General features: G+C 46.9%; 1 protein-coding gene across 5 annotated transcripts in view; it reads left to right on the top strand.

The window, feature by feature from the left end:
• sardh (sarcosine dehydrogenase) overlaps positions 1-15,671 on the top strand; it is a 60,870-nt gene extending 45,199 nt beyond the window's left edge. For all 5 annotated transcript variants that reach the window (XM_063073780.1, XM_063073781.1, XM_063073779.1 and 2 more), the window contains exons 12-21: positions 5,053-5,136; positions 6,857-6,970; positions 7,547-7,685; positions 8,169-8,282; positions 9,622-9,769; positions 10,348-10,441; positions 11,253-11,415; positions 12,273-12,441; positions 13,351-13,486; positions 14,512-15,671. In XM_063073780.1, coding sequence (XP_062929850.1) covers positions 5,053-5,136; positions 6,857-6,970; positions 7,547-7,685; positions 8,169-8,282; positions 9,622-9,769; positions 10,348-10,441; positions 11,253-11,415; positions 12,273-12,441; positions 13,351-13,486; positions 14,512-14,637 — 1,287 coding nt within the window. In that variant the 3' untranslated portion in view covers positions 14,638-15,671. The remainder of the gene's footprint in view (positions 1-5,052; positions 5,137-6,856; positions 6,971-7,546; positions 7,686-8,168; positions 8,283-9,621; positions 9,770-10,347; positions 10,442-11,252; positions 11,416-12,272; positions 12,442-13,350; positions 13,487-14,511) is intronic.
• Positions 15,672-18,463: the final 2,792 nt, after the last annotated feature.

The following is an 18,463-nucleotide window of genomic DNA, read 5'->3' on the forward strand; positions in this document are numbered from 1 at the left end:
TCCACTCCACACACAAAATAACACCAACAGTGATCTTTAACGAATATCCTTTCAACACAAGTGGTACCACACACAAATTCAGCTACGGGTCATCTCAAAGTGATGGCCACAGGATACTCCAACAGAATCCACGTATGGATTATCACCAACAGTAGCTGATCACAATGGGGACCCTCTTCAAGGGAACCACCACCCAGGCAAGGGTCAACATACCGGTAGATTCCACAAGGTTACCCCAAACACACAACGTGATAGCCACTTACCCAGTTCGTCGACATACAAAATAACTTCAACAGTGATTTGCCACAGGGGTGCCTTTCTTCAGTGAACTACCACACCCAGTCGAAGGGTAAATACACACGTGGTATTCACAAAGGTTTTCTCCTCACCAGAGAACCCACTCCTGTGGATTAACTAAGTGACAATCACACTTCCGTAGTCGAATAGAAACAAACTCACCCTCAAGGGCTACTTAGAGAGAGAGCCCAAACAGTGATCTCTTTGTCACTAGGTTTCTTCTGTTTCAAACCTATCTCTCCTCTCTTGTCTTCCTGCAAACTTGTTCTAGTTGCAGAAAACTTGTGAGGGTCATTTATCAATATTCAGGATCGATCTAAACTCACCCCATTTGGGCTACTGAAAGTTTAAACCAGCGACCGACTCACTGGTGTCTTCCATTGACCGAATCCATCTTGACTCCAACTGTGTGTGTCTGTGTGTCCTTGTATATTCAAAACAAGCTGCAGAGAAACCATAACATCGATTGTCCATCAAATAACTCCACCACTCTCTCTGGAGCAGCTCAAACAGTGTCTCATTCTCCCGACGTTTTAAAGTGACAGTCCACAGAAATTATGAACCATAAGGGTACATAATAGGTGGAATTTTGTTTTTAAGTGGTGATACATTGAAAGACATTGGCTTTCAGAGGAACTTGGGTGTTCTTCTTCATGGTTCATCAAAAGTTAACAGGAAGGTATTTCCAGTGATTAAGAGCACGTTCTTTGCGAGCAGGTTCGGGTACAAGAATAAAGATGTCTGCCTCCTATTGAGGCCTGAGGAGATGGCATCCAGAATATTGTGTATGGGACAGGTCTAGTCTTTCTAACCTAGTCAAGGTTCACCAGATTGATCTTCAGAGCAATGGGTTTGATGTATGACAGAGGGTAAGCAGACTGTCCCTCCACTATCCAGAGTTTGGAAGAATAAGTGGTAACTTCATTAAGACAAATGAGGCTCTTGCAAAGCTTGAATGGAAGGGTGATGTTTCCCTCAGGTGGGTTGTCCAGATCCGGGAGATATTGTCTTAAACATTAGTGATTGTCCATGTAGGACAGAGATGTGAAAGAAGATCTTCACCAGAGGACAATGAATCTTTGGGATTCTCTGACCATGAGGGAAGGCACAGAGCTTTAGATATTGAGGAATATGGGGTTAGTGATGGGAGTGGTACTGAGGTAGACAATCCGTCATGATATCACTGAGGAATAGATCAAACATGAAGGGCTGAATGACCAATTTCTGCATCTGTTTCTTAATCCACCAGTATGGATAGGCTAAGCGCAAGGCCCACAATCCCCTTCTATGGACTGCTGTCTCATTCTAGGTACGAAGTGAGTTGTGTTAGACACCAAAACGGCCCCTTGATCCCCAGCACATATTGAAATACAGGCTTTCCCCCTATCCCTGTACTGCATTGTGTAGGATGTTTAATGAATGGAGTAAAACTTGTTATACTGTTGATAGTAAATAAAAACACGGAAAAGCTTCTTAGATATCACAACAGCAACAACTTCCATCTTGTGATGTGAGGTTTAGTGGTCAGTTTCTGGTGTTAGTGTGATGGATTTGTGGGGTTTTAACTGCAGGCTGTGTCTATAAGGAGAAATATAGAAACATTCTAAGTAGTTTTCTTACACCTCAAACCTTACTCCATCCCAGCCATGTCCCAAACACATTTTTTCCTGCTTCTACCCCCCACCCCCACATATCCTCTCCCAAGTTTGACTTGTTTTAGACCCACCTACTCCTCTGATGTTACTTTCACTGAAATAATTCCGCATTTCCATAAACTGTTGATTTACATCAGTTGAGATATTTAGCAGTTCACTCTTCCAGTTTAAAGTCGTGCTGATGATGCTCAGCGACTACTTATCGGCGGCAAAATACAAAACAACTAAAACTACTGAACACCTTATTAATAACACTTTATTAGTAACCGTCACTGCTAGTAATGGAGAGGTGTGCAGAGGTGAGGCTAGGCTGGAGGAGGCGGAGGTGGGAGCGAGGGAAGTCCTGTCTGATCGATTTAAGAGCTGAGCCGAATTGGAAAGACCGGGTATGGCAGGATCCAGGCCTCAGAGCTGTCCGAAAGGGAGGAACGACCTGATGTTTGGACCATTTAAGTGCCAGAGGCTTAAAAGGTCAAGGTGTTGAGACTGGAGGCAAGGGATGGGCCAGTTCTGCCTGGTGCTCTGCAACGTTTACTTGGCTCTGTGCTGAAATGATGCTGTGCCCTGCTCTGGCTGCCGTGATGCTTGGCCTTGCATCTGTGGTCCCACATCGTTTACTCAGCTCTATGATGAACTGATGCTGTGGCCTGCTCCGCTTGCAGAGATGACTGGTTTCGTGTCTTCCAAATACCTTCTGTTTTGAATGCTATTTGCTTACATTTTATTTTCTTTCTGCACATTTGGTGTTTGACGGTCTTTTTTAATGGTTCTTTTGGGGTTTCTTTGTCTTGTGTTTGCTCGTAAGGAGACGAATCTCAAAATTGTATACTGTATGCATACTTTCAGAATAAATGTACTTAGAACTTCTGAACTTTGTTGAGGTAAAATTCCCTTCAAAACCCATTCAAGATTCAAAGTAAATTTATTATCAAAGTACAGGTGTCACCATATTCATTTTCTTGAGGACGTACTCAATAAATCCTTAATAGAATAACAACCATAATAGGATCAATGAAAGACCGCACCAGCTTGGGCATTCAACCAGTGTGCTAAGGTCAACAAACTGTGCAAATACAATGAGGAAGGAATAATAACAATGAATAAATAAGCAACAATTATTGAGAACGTGAGATGAAGAGTCCTTGAAAGTGAGTTCCTAGGTTGTGGGGACACCTCAGTGATGGGGTGAGTGAAGTTGAGTGACGTTATCCCCTTTGGTTCAAGACCCTGACGGTTGAGGGATAGGAACTGTTTCTGAACCTGGTGGTGTGAGTTTTGAGGCTCCTGTACCACTTTCCTGATGTCAACAGCAAGAAGAGAGCTTGTCCTGGGTGGTGGGGGTTCCTGATGATGGATGCTGCCTTCCTGTGACAATGCTTCATATAGAAGTGCTTTATCATGACTCACTCAGTTTGTAAAGAAAAAACACCTTGGCTCCTTTTTTTTCCCTGCAAGCTACTACTTCATTTCAGACTTCTCTCCCTTCTCCCAAGTACTTCAACATATCATAGATTTGGAATTTTATGCCCTCTTTCCTGGATTTCTATTAAAAAAATCTTCTGATCAGGTATTAGGTGAGAATGAATGGAGTGAGTAAAAATTGGTCTGCTGGAGGATCTCTGCAGGCCAGGTAGCATCCACAGAGGGAAATGGACAGTCATCGCCTTCATCTGTACTGAAAGAGTAGAGGGGAGATAGCCAGCATAAAGAGGTGAGGGTGAGAGCTGTTTCGTGATAGGTGGATCCATTTGAGGAGGAGTAGATCGGTAGCTGGAGTCAAGGTGGTAGAGCGGAGGTAGTGACAGAGGCTGGGTGGTGATCAGTGGAGGCAAGAGAGGTCTGCAGCTTATAGAAGAACTAAGCAACGAGAAGTGGAACCAAATGAGGGAGGTATAGTGGGCAGATGGGAACAGTGGGGAGAGGGGACCCAGTGGGAAGAGTGTGTGGATGATGGGCAGGTGGAGTGGGTGGGAGATGGAAAAGAAACTGGGAGATAGGGAGGCTGTGGGGAGATTGGATTGGAAAGAACTGTGCATGAGAGGGTTGAAGTCAATTGGAAGGAGAGAGAATGGAATAGAGTATGAATAGAGTTGTTCATAGATGTTGAATTTTGATACCAAACACCTATCTGCCCTCATTATCAAACGCCACCCGAGCTCCCTCCTCCAAGGATGAGAGGGTGAGAAATTGGAGCATTTGGAGGAAACCCATGTGGTCACAGGGAGAAAGTGCGAACTCCACACATGTAGTACCAAAGCTCAGTATGAACCTGTGTGTGGCAGCAACACCAACTCTATGCCATTGTAGCACTCACGTTCTAGGTGCCAGTCGTAGGATCGTAAGACTTAGGAGCAAAATTAGGCCAGTCAGCTCATCGTCTGCTCCATTATTTGATCATGGCTAATTTATTTTCCATCTCAATGCCATTCCCTTGCCTTCCCCTATAGCCTTTGATGTCCTTAGGAATCAATCTCTGCTTTAAATATACAAACGGTACCAATGACTTGGCCTCCACAACCATTTGTGGCAATGAATTCCAGAGATTCACACTCTCTGGCTAAAGGAATGCCTCCTTAATATTGTTGTAAAGGGACATTCTTCTGTTTGAGGCTGTGCACTCTGGTCCTGAGCTCCTCCCACTATTAGAAACATTCTTTGCAAATCCATTCTATCCAGGTCTTTCAGTACTGTTATTCAGCAGGTTTCAATGAGATGCCCATACATTCTTCTGAACTGCAGTGAGAACATGCCTAGAAACATCAAACTTCCTTCATACATTAACCCTTTGATTTCTGGGATCATTCTTGTAATCTTCCTCTGGACCTTCTCCGATGCTAACACATTCTTTCTTAGGTACGTTCATTCACCTACCCTGTCTATAATCTCTGCATCCACCTCACAAATCAAGGCGTGGTGCGTTGAAGTAGCATTATGAGATGTGGACCTGCAGTACAGAGTTGCTGCAGTTTTGGTAAATTCCAGGTTAATTTCCAAACCTGATAGATATTTTCCAGAGTGTAATTCCACAGAAGCTTCCAGTGAGATTCCTTTAACCAATGGTTTCCAGTTACACTGGTGTTCACCATTCCTGTGTTGGTAGGAGCTCCTTCAGCAGGGGTGCGTATTCCAGGAGCGACATGGATGGGAGAGACCAGGGTGGTTCACTCCCACGGGTCCTGCTCCGGTGAGTAGCTCCATTGGCAATTTCTAAAGACAAACAATCTGGACTAGATAGGGAACAAAGAGCAGATCTGGGAAACAAAAGTTTATTATTTTGGGGAAGTATGAATTGGTTTGAAAGGACTTTGGGCAGAATGACATTAAAATTTCAAACTTCAGGGAATTTTTTATCTGACAGAGAGATTCCCCACAGAAATGTTTAATGAGCTTGGGTGAGAAGGTTGCATTGGAAAGATTGGAAAAGAGATTGGGGCTGGAAGAATTGGGTGAGGGGGCTGAGTTTGGAGTGAGTGGGTGAGAGGCTTGGTTGGAGAGATTGGGTAGGGAGATTAGGATGGGAGGGTTTGGGTAAGAGAGATGAGGTTGGAGGGATTGGGTGAGTCGGTCGTGGTTGGAGGCATGGGATGAGGAGGTCGGGGTTGGAGGATTTGGGTAAGGGGATTGGAGGGATTGGGTGAGGGGGTTGGAGGGATTGGGTGAGGGATCAGGGTTGGAGGGATTGGGTGAGGGATAGGGGTTGGAAGGATTGGATGAGATGTTTGAGGATGGAGGGATTGAGTGTGGAGAATGAGATTGGGAGCATTGGTTGAAGGGATTAGGGTTGGAAGGATTGGGTGATGGGGTTGAGTTTGTAGGGATTGGGCGAGAGGTTTGGTTGGAGGGGTTGGGTTAGGGTTGGAGGGATTGGGTGAGGGGATCGGGGTTGGAGGGATTGGGTGAGGGGTTGGGGTTAGAGAGATGAGGTTGGAGGGGTTAGGTGAGGGGGAGGAGGTTGAAAGGATTGGGTGAGGGGATTGGGGTTGGAGGGATTGGGTGAGGGGTTGGGGTTGGAGGGATTGGGTGAGGGGTTGGGGTTGGAGGGATTGGGTGAGGGGGAGAGATGAGGTTGGAGGGATTAGGTGAGGGGGAGGAGGTTGAAAGGATTGGGTGAGGGGATCGGGGTTGGAGGGATTGGGTGAGGGGTTGGGGTTAGAGGGATTGGGCGAGAGGTTTGGTTGGAGGGGTTGGGTAAGAGAGACGAGGTTGGAGGGATTGGGTGAGGGGGTCAAGGTTGGAGGGATCGGGTGAGGGGAGGAGGTTGAAAGGATTGGGTGAGGGGATTGGAGTTTGAGGGGTTGGGGTTGGGATTGGATGAGGAGTTGGGGTTGGAGGGATTGAGTGGGGGTTGGGGTTGGAGAGATTGGGTAAGGGTGTTGGGAGGATTGGGTGAGATGGTCGTGGTTGGATTAGGTGAGAGGGTCAGAGTTGGAGGGATAGGTTGAGGGAGTCAATGTTAGAGAGAGTGGGTGAGGGTTCAGAGTTGGACAGATTGGGTGAGGGGTTGGGTTGGGAGGGATTGGGTGAGAGTGTAGGATCCGTTGAACTGTGGTCAGCCAGTTTGGTGGTCAAGCAACGTGGTGGGATGGAGGCAACTGGCAGGATCATGTGATGTGGAAGGGGGCAGAGTCAAGATCAATAGCAAGATTGACTCGATGAATCCAATGGGTCAGGAGGTTTGAAAGATCCAGTGGGATAATGTGGAAGGTGGGGTTGCAGGTTGCTGTGAACGGGATAAATTGGAATCAGCATGAATATATTTACTGTCACTGACTTATATAATGTGAAATTTGTCATTTTGCAGCAGGAGTACAGTGCAAAGATATAAAGTTATTATAAGTTACAAAAATAATTAAGTAGTGTGGAAGAAAAAGATATCAAGATTATTTACCTTTCTGTCCCCCTAGGTTCTGGATTATGATTATTATGGATTTTATGACAACAAGCGTCATGAGGGTTATAGGTACAACCAGCTGCTGTGGGGAGATTACACCTTTGATTTTCCCTCGCACCACGATCAGGTAGGAATCTGTTCCCTCTTCACTGCCACCCACTTCCAGAGAACTTTGCTATTTTTAAAGCAGCAGAAATGTGTCTCCACAGTAACCAATGAAATAAACAGGGACTGCAGAGCCCAGAATAAATCAGATGTGCCTGTGGAGTAACTGTCACTTAATAATTTTGTATTTGTGAGAGGAGAGGGTCCATGTACATGCAGGTGTGTGTGTGTGGGGGGGGGGTGTATGTGAACACAACAGAGATTGAGGAATGCAACACTGATGCCAAGGGCATAAAACAAGTCCCCTTTGCTGTAACTTCCCATCCACAGGGCCCTCTCATCATCCTTTGAGGATTTCCCATGTGGCAGGTGGCATACTTGTGACGTTTGATTGCCCTTTAACCAACACAGAAGGCACGGTTATGTTCCCAAAATGGCAAAAATTCCCCATCCCACCCAGGGTCCAAATGCACCCTCTCGAACATTGTTGGGTTTACGGAACCCAGGCTGAAACAGTGAGCATGAGGAGGGGTCTCAACATTGCCCCCGGGCCGTGGTGCATCAGGGGACCGGCTGATACTATTGCGTATTGTTGCAGATTAAGTTGGAATGTATGACCTGCCGGAATGCAGTCGCAGTTTTTGACATGTCGTATTTTGGCAAATTTTACCTGGTGGGTCCAGATGCTAAAAAGGCAGCGGATTGGCTGTTCACGGCTGATGTCAGCTCATCCATAGGTAATAATGGCTGTGATTTCTTTACATGCTGTTTCATCATGCACCCTCTCCTTTATGTTATATACTCATTGCCTCTCTGCCACAATCTGTATCCCTCCCTCTCAGTTACTCCCATTGTTCCCATCCTCCCTTTCCCCATCACTGTCGTTCCTGATGCCCACATTCCCTCTGCTATTTGTCGCTACCCCTTTCTTTATGTCCTTCTCAGTTGCCTCTGTTGGTGTGTTCCAGCTGCTAGCTTCATTTACCTCGCTCTCAAAGTAACATGGTTGGGCTATTTCCCACCATCAGTGAAAGACTCCCAACTGTAACTCTCAGTTTATTTGTCCAGTGTATCATTCTCCCTTTTACCCAGCCTCCCGGTTATGGACCTATCCTGAGCTCCAGTTACAATGTTTCCTTCAGTATGACCACCGGCCTTTTGTCCCAGAGTTGGCGTGGTGTACAGGTATCTGTTATCTGTGACTGTTGGTGTACTTTCAGGTAAAACAGTCTACACCTGTATGCTGAACAGTCGAGGTGGGACAGAGAGTGACCTGACAGTTAGTCGCATTGAGTCCTCTCCACAAGGATCTTCACTCACTCCTACCTTTGAAGGTAATTACTGAATCCCAACAAATGAGCCAGAATGTAGTGAGATAGGGCCAGTGTACACTTTTGAATGGTGTCCATTATCAATATGCTGGAAATATGGCAGGCCTGCAGCACACGAACAGGTTGATGTCTGTGCTGAATGCACTGCCAATTTATACTAAATCTCTTCTGCCTACACATAATCCATATCCACCCATTCTCTGTATGCTCATGTACCTCCTAAATGCCACAAAGCTGAGTTTGTTTTTAACAAGCTCCAGCAAATGATGCATTGCTGATTGCCAAGTGATCTGTTTTTGTAAAAGTTAAACATTTCTGAGGACTCCTGGATGTGTTCCCATGTCCCACTTCAACATAGTGCCATGGAGCATCGAGCTTGAGGTCCATTCTTGAGAGAGCAGAAGGGATTTCAGGCTAAATATTTAATTCAATATTATGACCTCCAACAATTCAACATTTGATTGTTAGCTTTCATTCTGGTGTATCTCGAGTGGGATTTGAACTTGGTAACTTGTGCCTCTGGTGTAAGTTTGTACCTGTTCAGAGCTAGTATTTGCTCATAGCTGTAACTTCATTCAGTGTTGGTAAGGGCAAAACTCCATTTGCGGGCTCTGCGGTTGTCTGAGAGTGTTGTCGGCCTCCTACTGCTGTGTTGGGAAAAATGGGAATGTACTGAAAGGAGGAGAGATCTCAGATGATTTCCCTACACACTTTTCCAACAAAGCTTCCTAGGGAAAATGCAGCATTGATAGTCAGAGAAAATCTCCACCTGCCTAACACACATGGATAGTACTGGTTATGTGCAGAGTAGATGTTCATCCACCAAACCTTTCTGGGGCAGGGATAGTTGGTGTTGGATACAGAGGGAAGATTCCTTGTAGTAATTATTACCCAGCAAGCTGATAAAGGATTCTGCTCACAGTCGCGGTCTGTGGACTGATCATTAATATTGAGACAGTGACTACAGGTCAGACAATTGTATATGAACAAAATGTTTTCTTTACTTGGGGCTTTCGGGTGATCAACAGAATTAAATTTTCTTTCACCATGAATAGTCTGTTTCTGTAGCAGTAACTCAATTGAAGAGCTCCAGCCTTGAGGGCTGTGCCTTTCCTCATGCTTCTTGTGAGATTTTATCTTTTTAAAGAGCCACTAGCAAGAATAATTCAATTGCAGTGACATTGGAGCTGAAGTGTGTTTGATCAGCATGGTGCTGTAATTAGGTTAGAACCAGGTCTGGCTTCAGGCCCTGTTTCAGCATGAGTATTGCTCACCTCCTGCTGTCTGCTCGGGCTGGATACTTGGTGGCTGGGCATCTGACCAGTGCTGTGCTCCCATGCAGGTGATGGGTACTACCTGGCTGTTGGAGGTGGAGTGGCACAGCACAATTATTCCCACATCATCACCATGCTTCAGGATCAGAGGCTGAACTGCCAGTTGCTCGACTGCTCGGAGGAGCTGGGGATGATCAGTGTGCAGGGACCCCTGAGGTGAGGAGATCAGCCGCAGCTGTCTCATTGGGGGGAAGGTGGTGCGGAGCAGAGGGACACAGGGTGCTGCCCCGGGCAGAGGAGAGGAAATGGCAGAGTTGAACGCATAGAAAAAGTATGAGTGAGGTTGAGAGGGTGAGTAGAGGAAGGAGACTGTGGGAGTCGCAAAGGCTTGGTGGCTTGTCTTGAGCTAGTTGGACTTGTAAGAGAGGAGTGGGTAGGTCTGAAAGAGTATTAGGAGGGCCCAGGTGGAGGGAAATATAGTACGAAGGACTGGCATCTGGGGTTGTTGGCTGGTGATGTTGGGGAAGTGAAGGACTGGGTGGGAGCTTCCGGGAACCAAACAGAGTGATGAAGCGAGGGTTGGTGGCAGAACTGGAGGGGGGGCTGAAGCTGTGTTGAGAGGGCTCAGGCAGAGGCCAGAAAGGGCAAAGTATTGTGCTGAGGGTGTTTGGAATTCCAGGTCTGGGGCAGTGTGGGGGGGGGGGTAGATGTGATGGGGGAGCTGGGGCAGGAGTTGTGAGATGGTCTCACTGGATTTCAGGTCACGCTGTGACCTTCTCTCTGTTGCTCTACAGTCGCACGGTGCTGCAGGAAGTTCTCGACGTGGACCTCAGTAATGAGGCCTTTCCCTTCTCCACACACCAGGTGGTGAAGGCCGCTGGGCATTTGGTAAGTCACTCCTTTGCTACCGGGGGCTACAGCAAAACTCTGATAATCCGTTGTCAACTTGGAAATTCCATGGTTCAGCATCTGGCCCACCTGGTGATGTGCATAATTCTCACTTGCTGGAGCCCCAGTTCCAAGTTCCACTTTAATGTTGTTGGCACACTGAGAGTGGAGGGTTCTGTAAAGTTACGGCAGTATGCCTGGACTTTATGCAGTACAGCAAAGAGAAAAATTCATATTCCTGATAGAAACAAACTGAACACTGGACACACTTTGGTCCTTGATACCCAGACGACAAGTGACTGAAAGTTGCATTGTGAAATTTCCCATTACTCTGGTTCAATCTGAATTCTTACCTCCACTCCACTGTTGATGAGTTGAAGTATTTTATCCCTTACACCTTTTCTTTCCTGGAGCATTACTGGGACAACTTCTATATCAGAAGTTTCATCCCACGGCAGCTTGTGAAGAACTGGGACTGTTCTCACTTATGAATAATTTTGGTGGAATTCATAGGGAGAAAACAGTTCACTGTGCCAAGAGAATCAGTTCCCAAGGGTACAGTTTTGTAATTGGCTACAAGTTCTAATCAGTAGAATCAGATTTGATCATCTCTTTCAGGAAGGACTTGGATAAAAACTTGAAGTACTTGCAAGAGCAAGGAGAATAGAGAAAATTGGATACCTCTTACAAAGGTCTGGCACAGGCATGATGGCCCAAATTGCCACGAAGACCTATAATTACATAAACTTCCAGATGCTGCTGACAAGAGCCTGCTGAGAATTCCTAATAATCCAACGTTCTTTTTCGGAAGGTGCGGGCTATGAGGCTGTCGTTCGTGGGTGAGATGGGCTGGGAACTCCACGTGCCAAGGGAGTCCTGTGTGCCCGTTCACCGTGCTGTGATGCAGGCTGGTGCCAAGTTTGGAATCATGAACGCTGGTTACAGGGCCATTGATTCACTCAGCATTGAGAAAGGTAAAAGCACTGCAGCACATTACAATGCCAGTAACCACCGATGGGTTCAGTTCCTACTGCTGTCTGAAATGAGTATGTTCCCCCCATGACTGCATGGGTTTCCTCCCACATTGCAAAGACATATAGTTAGACACTCGCGTGCTGTCTCCAGCACAATCCTCAGACTGTGTTGGTCATTGACGCAAGATGACGCATCTCACTGTATGTTTTGATGTACATGTGACAAATAAAGCTAATCTCTTTATTTCTGATAATTAATTAGTTACTGTAAATACCCCTAATGGCAGGGAAAACAGATATACACATGAGAGAGAAAAGGTTACAGGGGAATAAGTGGAGCAATGGGACTGATGGGAATAGTCTAAGAACCAGCATTATCTTGATGGGCCAAATGGCCCATGTTATAAGAGAATATGTGATTGTGAGAGTAGCAGCTGCTTTTGATTTATCAGTCACCAATTTCATGTTCCAACAACCTTCTATCAAATGATAAAAGTACGTTCACTCCAGCCATTTCCTGTGTTAATTCCCTTCCAAGAAGTAGGTCAAGGAGCATTCATACTGAGGAAGATTGTTTCCATTGCCTGGCTAAAACCTGAGGATATCATTCAACACTAACCCACCCTAAAAGAGTGTGGCACCAAGGAAGGAATGGTACCGAGAAAATGTGGCGGTGCTAGAGGAGCTTGAATATTGAAGTCTGGCCTGATCTTGCCTTCTGATTGGATTTAAGTGGCACATATTCTGGGCTCAGTCAGTTACTCTGATAGATCCTGTGTGTGCATTGCCTATCTGTCCAAGCTTTGTGGGACTGTGAGATGCAGATAACTCAGGCTGTCACCATGCTCCTGTTGCAGGATACAGACACTGGCACGCTGACCTACGATCCGATGACACTCCTCTTGAAGCTGGGCTCGCTTTCACTTGCAAACTGAAGTCAAAGATTCCATTTCTTGGCCGAGAGGTGCTGGAGCTACAAAAGACTCAGGGGCTGTTTAAGCGCCTGGCGTGTTTCACCATCGAAGAGTGAGTTTCTGACCTAGTTCTCGCTCACACTTGCTTAATGTTGAACCAATTTCCATTGTCAGTGCTTCAGTGTATAGGAAAGCATTCTTTCAAGAATCTCTGAAAGGCATCTAAGCCAATTTAAATGCTGCATAACTATTCCTAAGCTCTACTGAAGGGAGTGGATCAGTGGACAAGAAATACTCAGAAAGCAGAGTATTTCATAACTTGACTAGTTTAGAATGAGAAATTTGAGTGAAGTGTGGTTAACAGAAGTCATATAGATTCCTGATGGGTATGTTTTCTGGGACTATGGTGTGGGAATGCTTGACAGAAAACCTCTCTCTCTTCTGCTTTGTGAACATTTTACTACCACAGAGGAAGATGATTTATCTCAGCTGTCCTGTGTTGGGTCCTTAAAGGAACTGTTTGATTAGTTCTATTAGACTTTATGAATAGTCCTGGGAAATTTAAGTTTATAAGTATTTATCCAATTCTCTTTGCCCTTTTTATATTTCCTCCTCTTGGACCTCTTTCTTCTAGCCTATCTCTCCTGTCCAAGACACCCAGTGCAAGATGTGCCCAAAGTCTGAGGGAATACCTGGCTGCCTCCGCCTGTTTGGGTTTGGTCCTAGCCCCTGATCTCCTCCAATAATCAATGCTACTCAAATCCCAGACCTCCTGTAATCACTTCTCCTGATTACATTGAGTTTCAGTCCTTGGCTTCTGCTTTGCATTTGTCTCCCACTTCTTCAGGTTGGGCCTGGAAACACGTCATGCTTTAATGCCTATTGTGACTATTGCAGACCAGATTTCCATTCTTGACCAGGTGATGTTTCCTGTACGTTTATGGATGTAAAGCTCAGAATGTGTTTTTCCTCATGCAGTCTCTCTCTGTTGCTGATATAACAGGTGATTGTTATCCTGCAGGAAGGTTCCCATTTTTGGCCTGGAAGCTATCTGGAGGAACGGGAAGGTGGTCGGACTTATCCGGAGGGCAGATTTTGCTTTTGCGCTCAATAAGTCAATAGCTTATGGTTACATGAGGGATCCTGAGGGGTGTGCGGTGAGTAGAAGTCAGATTATCGCCTAGGTGTACTTAGTGGGACTGGCTTCTTCCTCTTTCCTTTCCAATACTAATGAAGGGTCTTGGCCCAAAACATCAACTGTTTTCCTCCATAGATGCTGCCCGATCTACTGAGCTCCTCCAGCATTTTGTGTGTTGCTATGGTGTGGGAGAGTCTGACAGAACACCTCTTTGCTATACTTTGTGCTCATTCTGACTGCTATAGAAGGAGATGATCTGTCTCATCTGCCATGCTGAATCCCTGAAAGAGCTGTTTAATTAGTTCCACTAGGCTTTTCGAAAAGCCCTGGAAATATTATGTTTATGAGAATTTATCCAATTCTCTTTGCCATTCCTTTTAATTTCTCCCTCTTGGACCCCTCTCTCGTTTTTTTTTGCACTCTGCCTCCTTTTGCTTCAACAATTGATGACCATTATTGCTGAGTAGATCTATTATTAAGACTCACACCATTGTTCTCTGTGCCACCTACAAGCTCCATCCCAATGAACTGCTTCCCTCCACCCAACCATGTGCAGCCTTGTGCCACATTTGGAATTGAGATGAGTTTTTGATTGCTCCATCATCCAGATCAATTATCTTCAATTAACCTTGCTTTACTTTAACTGCTGTTGAAACTTTATTACCTCTCTGCTCAACTATTCACGGCAAACCTCTCACCTCTCATTCTCCATAAACTTTGGGTCATCCATAATTCTTCAGGGCATCTTGACTAAGACTGTATGAAGTTCCATTGCCTAAGGCACACTGTCCAGCATCAGCTCCTGATCAAGAAACACCCCAAAATTAAAAAGTGTGCATCAGTTTTCTTATTTAGGACCCGGCAAGTTGCAATCTCTGCAATTTCCTTCTGGTCTCCTGCAAACTCCATGCTCCTCTAGTTTTGCCCTCTTGCATTATTCAATTACTTTTGCCCTCGCTTTCAGATGTCAAAATGATTGAATACACATTTCCAGGTTTTTTGGCATGATGCATATGTTTCCTTAGTCTTTGTGTCTCTCTCCAGGTGACAACGGACTTTATGAAGCATGGTGAGTACTCGCTGGAGAGGATGGGTGTCTCTTACCCAGCCAAGGTCCACCTCAAATCACCTTTCGACCCAAGCAACAAACGAGTAAAGGGGATTTATTAGCGAAGAGCCAGCGCCAGAAGTTGCCGTTACCTGTGGATTTGGCAGCGAGAAAAACGCAAGCACAAATTTGCTGCAATTGTCATCAAGTTTCAGCTGAGGGACATTCTACAGAGCAGTGGAATATCTAATTTATCTGCTCTGGAGTTTTGTAGTGTTTTTGAAACTTTACTAAGTCAAGAGCAATTTTAAAGTCTTTATAATTATTGACAATCAAGATTTTGCTAATTGATCCTCACATGAATACTGAAAATATGTTAGCTGAAGCTGAGACCCAAGGATGTGGTGGGGGTGGGGGGGATACAGTGAGTGAATTGGGAGAGGTACAACACAGACCCTCCTCCTGTCGATTGGGAATCCCATAAAATGTCAGGAGCTGTGTGTTGCAGGTGTCTATAGGCCCTGCAGTGGCTTTTACACCCTTTTCAGAAATCTATTATCAGCTTCCACCACCTTCTGGAAGCTTGATAAATGTCCAAAAGCTTCTAAGTGTTGCTATCAAATCTGCTTCCATCAGCATGTTCCAGGCTTGTTATTTTTATTTTCAAGGCAAGTTTTTTTTTAAACACAGGTGCCTGGAACATGCTGCCGGGGGAGGTGGTAGAAACAGCTATGATTTTAATGATTAAGAGGCATTCAGACAGATAGTTAAACAGGCAGGGAATGGAGGGATATGCGCTTGTACCTTGCCAGGCAGATGGGATCATGATTGGAATTAATATGCTGGGTCAAAGGGTCTGTTCGTGTTCATTGTCCAGTAAATGTTAAATCAATCTCTCAGTGAATAGGAGGATTCTGTTCTACCCTTGATCCAGTTCCATAACATCTGTGGCAACAGAGCCCACATTCTGAATCCTGCCTGTTCTGTTCACTGGTTCAGTAAAAGTCCACTGTTCTGTGACGAAACTGATCTAAGTCCTGCTTGAATTAATTGCTGGTTTGTACGGAGTGATAAATAATGGGTGGATAATCTCTGTGCTTTTTCACAACCAATAATAAACAAATTGCAATTGTGGGCTGGATTACAGGTACGGTATCACATTCATGTGCCACCTTATTTGCAGAACAGCGGTTCAGTGATGACACTCTTCCTTGCCCATCCCTTGCAACAGAAACGTCAGCCCCAGCCTCGGTTATCCACTGGCCTAATGAACAGAAGTTCGGGGATTGAGCCCCAGTCCACTGACTTTTACCCATAGTCCAGCCTGACACTTGCATTATTGTACTGAGGGAGTGTCACACTGTCAGAGGGGCAGAACTGAGGGAGAGTCACACTGTCAGAGGGGCAGTACTGAGGGAGTGTCACACTGTCAGAGGGACAGTACTGAGGGAGAGTCACACTGTCAGAGGGGCAGTACTGAGGGAGAGTCACACTGTCGGAGGGACAGTACTGAGGGAGAGTCACACCGTCAGAGGGGCAGTACTGAGGGAGTGTCACACTGTCAGAGGGACAGTACTGAGGGAGAGTCACACTGTCAGAGGGACAGTACTGAGGGAGAGTCACACTGTCAGAGGGACAGTACTGAGGGATTGTCACACTGTCAGAGGGGCAGTACTGAGGAAGTGTCGCACTGTCAGAGGGACGGTATTGAGGGAGTGTCACACTGTCAGAGGGACAGTACTGAGGGAGTGTCACACTGTCAGAGGGACAGTACTGAGGGAGTGTCGCACTGTCAGAGGGACAGTACCGAAGGAATGTCACACTGTCAGAGGGACAGTACGGAAGGAATGTCGCACTGTCGGAGGGACAGTACCGAGGGAGTGTCACAAAGTCAGAGGGACAGTACTGAGGGAGCGACACACTGTCAGAGGGACAGTACTGAGGCAATGTCACACTGTCAGAGGGGCAGTACTGAGGGAGAGTCACACTGTCAAAGGGACAGTACTGAAGGAGTGTCACACTGTCAGAGGGGCAGTACTGAGGGAATGTCACACTGTCAGAGGGGCAGTACTGAGATAGTGTCACACTGTCAGAGGGACAGTGCTGAGGGAGAGTTACACTGTCGGAGGGACGGTACTGAGGGAGTGTCGCACTGTCAGAGTGACGGTACTGAGGGAGTGTCACACTGTCAGAGGGACAGAAGCTGAGGGAGTGTCACACTGTCAGAGGGACAGAAGCTGAGGGAGTGTCGCACTGTCAGAGGGGCAGTACTGAGGGAGAGTCACACTGTCGAAAGGACAGTGCTGAGGAAGTGTCACACTGTCAGAGGGGCAGTACTGAGGTAATGTCACACTGTCAGAGGGGCAGTACTGAGATAGTGTCACACTGTCAGAGGGACAGTGCTGAGGGAGAGTTACACTGTCGGAGGGACGGTACTGAGGGAGTGTCGCACTGTCAGAGTGACGGTACTGAGGGAGTGTCACACTGTCAGAGGGACAGAAGCTGAGGGAGTGTCGCACTGTCAGAGGGGCAGTACTGAGGGAGTGTCACACTGTCAGAGGGGCAGTACTGAGGGAATGTCACACTGTCAGAGGGACAGTACTGAGGGAGTGTCACACTGTCAGATGGACAGTACTGAGGGAGAGTCACACTGTCAGAGGGGCAGTACTGAGGGAGTGTCACACTGTCAGAGGGACAGTACTGAGGGAGAGTCACACTGTCAGGGGGGCAGTGCTGAGGGAGTGTCGCACTGTCAGAGCGGCAGTTCTGAGGGAGTGCCACACTGTCAGAGGGACAGTTCTGAGGGTGTGTCACACTGTCAGAGGGACGGTACTGAGGGAATGTGACACTGTCAGAGGGACGGTACTGAGGGAGTGCAACTGTCGGAGGGACAGTACTGAGGGAGTGTCACACTCTCAGAGGGACAGTGCTGAGGGAGTGTCACACTCTCAGAGGGACAGTACTGAGGGAGAGTCACACTGTCAGAGGGACGGTACCGAGGGAGTGTCTCACTGTCAGAGGGACAAAACTGAGGGAGTGTCACACTGTCAGAGGGAAAGTACCGAGAGAGTGTCACACTCTCAGAGGGACAGTACTGAGAGGGAGTCACAGTGTCAGGTTAGAGAACTTATGCAGTGTTGTACTGTCAGGTTAGAGTACTGAGGGAGTGTCACACTGTCAGAGGGACAGTACTGAGGGAGTGTCACACTGTCAGAGAGGCAGTACTGAGGGAGAGTCACACTGTCAGAGGGACAGTGCTGAGGAAGTGTCACTCTGTCAGAGGGGCAGTGCTGAGGGAGTGTCACACTGTCGGAGGGACAGTACTGAGGGAGTGTCACACTGTCAGGGGCAGTACTGAGGGAGTGTCACACTGTCAGAGGGACAGTACTGAGGGAGAGTCACACTGTCAGGGGGGCAGTGCTGAGGGAGTGTCGCACTGTCAGAGCGGCAGTTCTGAGGGAGTGCCACACTGTCAGAGGGACAGTTCTGAGGGTGTGTCACACTGTCAGAGGGACAGTGCTGAGGGAGTGTCACACTGTCAGAGGGACGGTACTGAGGGAATGTGACACTGTCAGAGGGACAGTACTGAGGGAGTGTCACACTGTCGGAGGGACAGTACTGAGGGAGTGTCACACTGTCAGAGGGACAGTACTGAGGGAGTGTCACACTGTTGGAGGGACAGTGCTGAGGGAGTGTCACACTGTCGGAGGGACAGTACTGAGGGAGTGTCACACTGTCAGAGGGACAGTCCTGAGGAAGTGTCACACTGTCGGAGGGACAGTGCTGAGGGAGTGTCACACTGTCGGAGGGACAGTACTGAGGGAGTGTCACACTGTCGGAGGGACAGTACTGAGGGAGTGTCACACTGTCAGAGGGACAGTACTGAGGGAGAGTCACACTGTCAGAGGGACAGTACTGAGGGAGTGTCGCACTGTCGGAGGGACAGTA

This window comes from Mobula hypostoma, chromosome 21 (assembly GCF_963921235.1).
Source record: "Mobula hypostoma chromosome 21, sMobHyp1.1, whole genome shotgun sequence".
In the NCBI taxonomy this organism is placed as follows: domain Eukaryota; kingdom Metazoa; phylum Chordata; class Chondrichthyes; order Myliobatiformes; family Myliobatidae; genus Mobula; species Mobula hypostoma.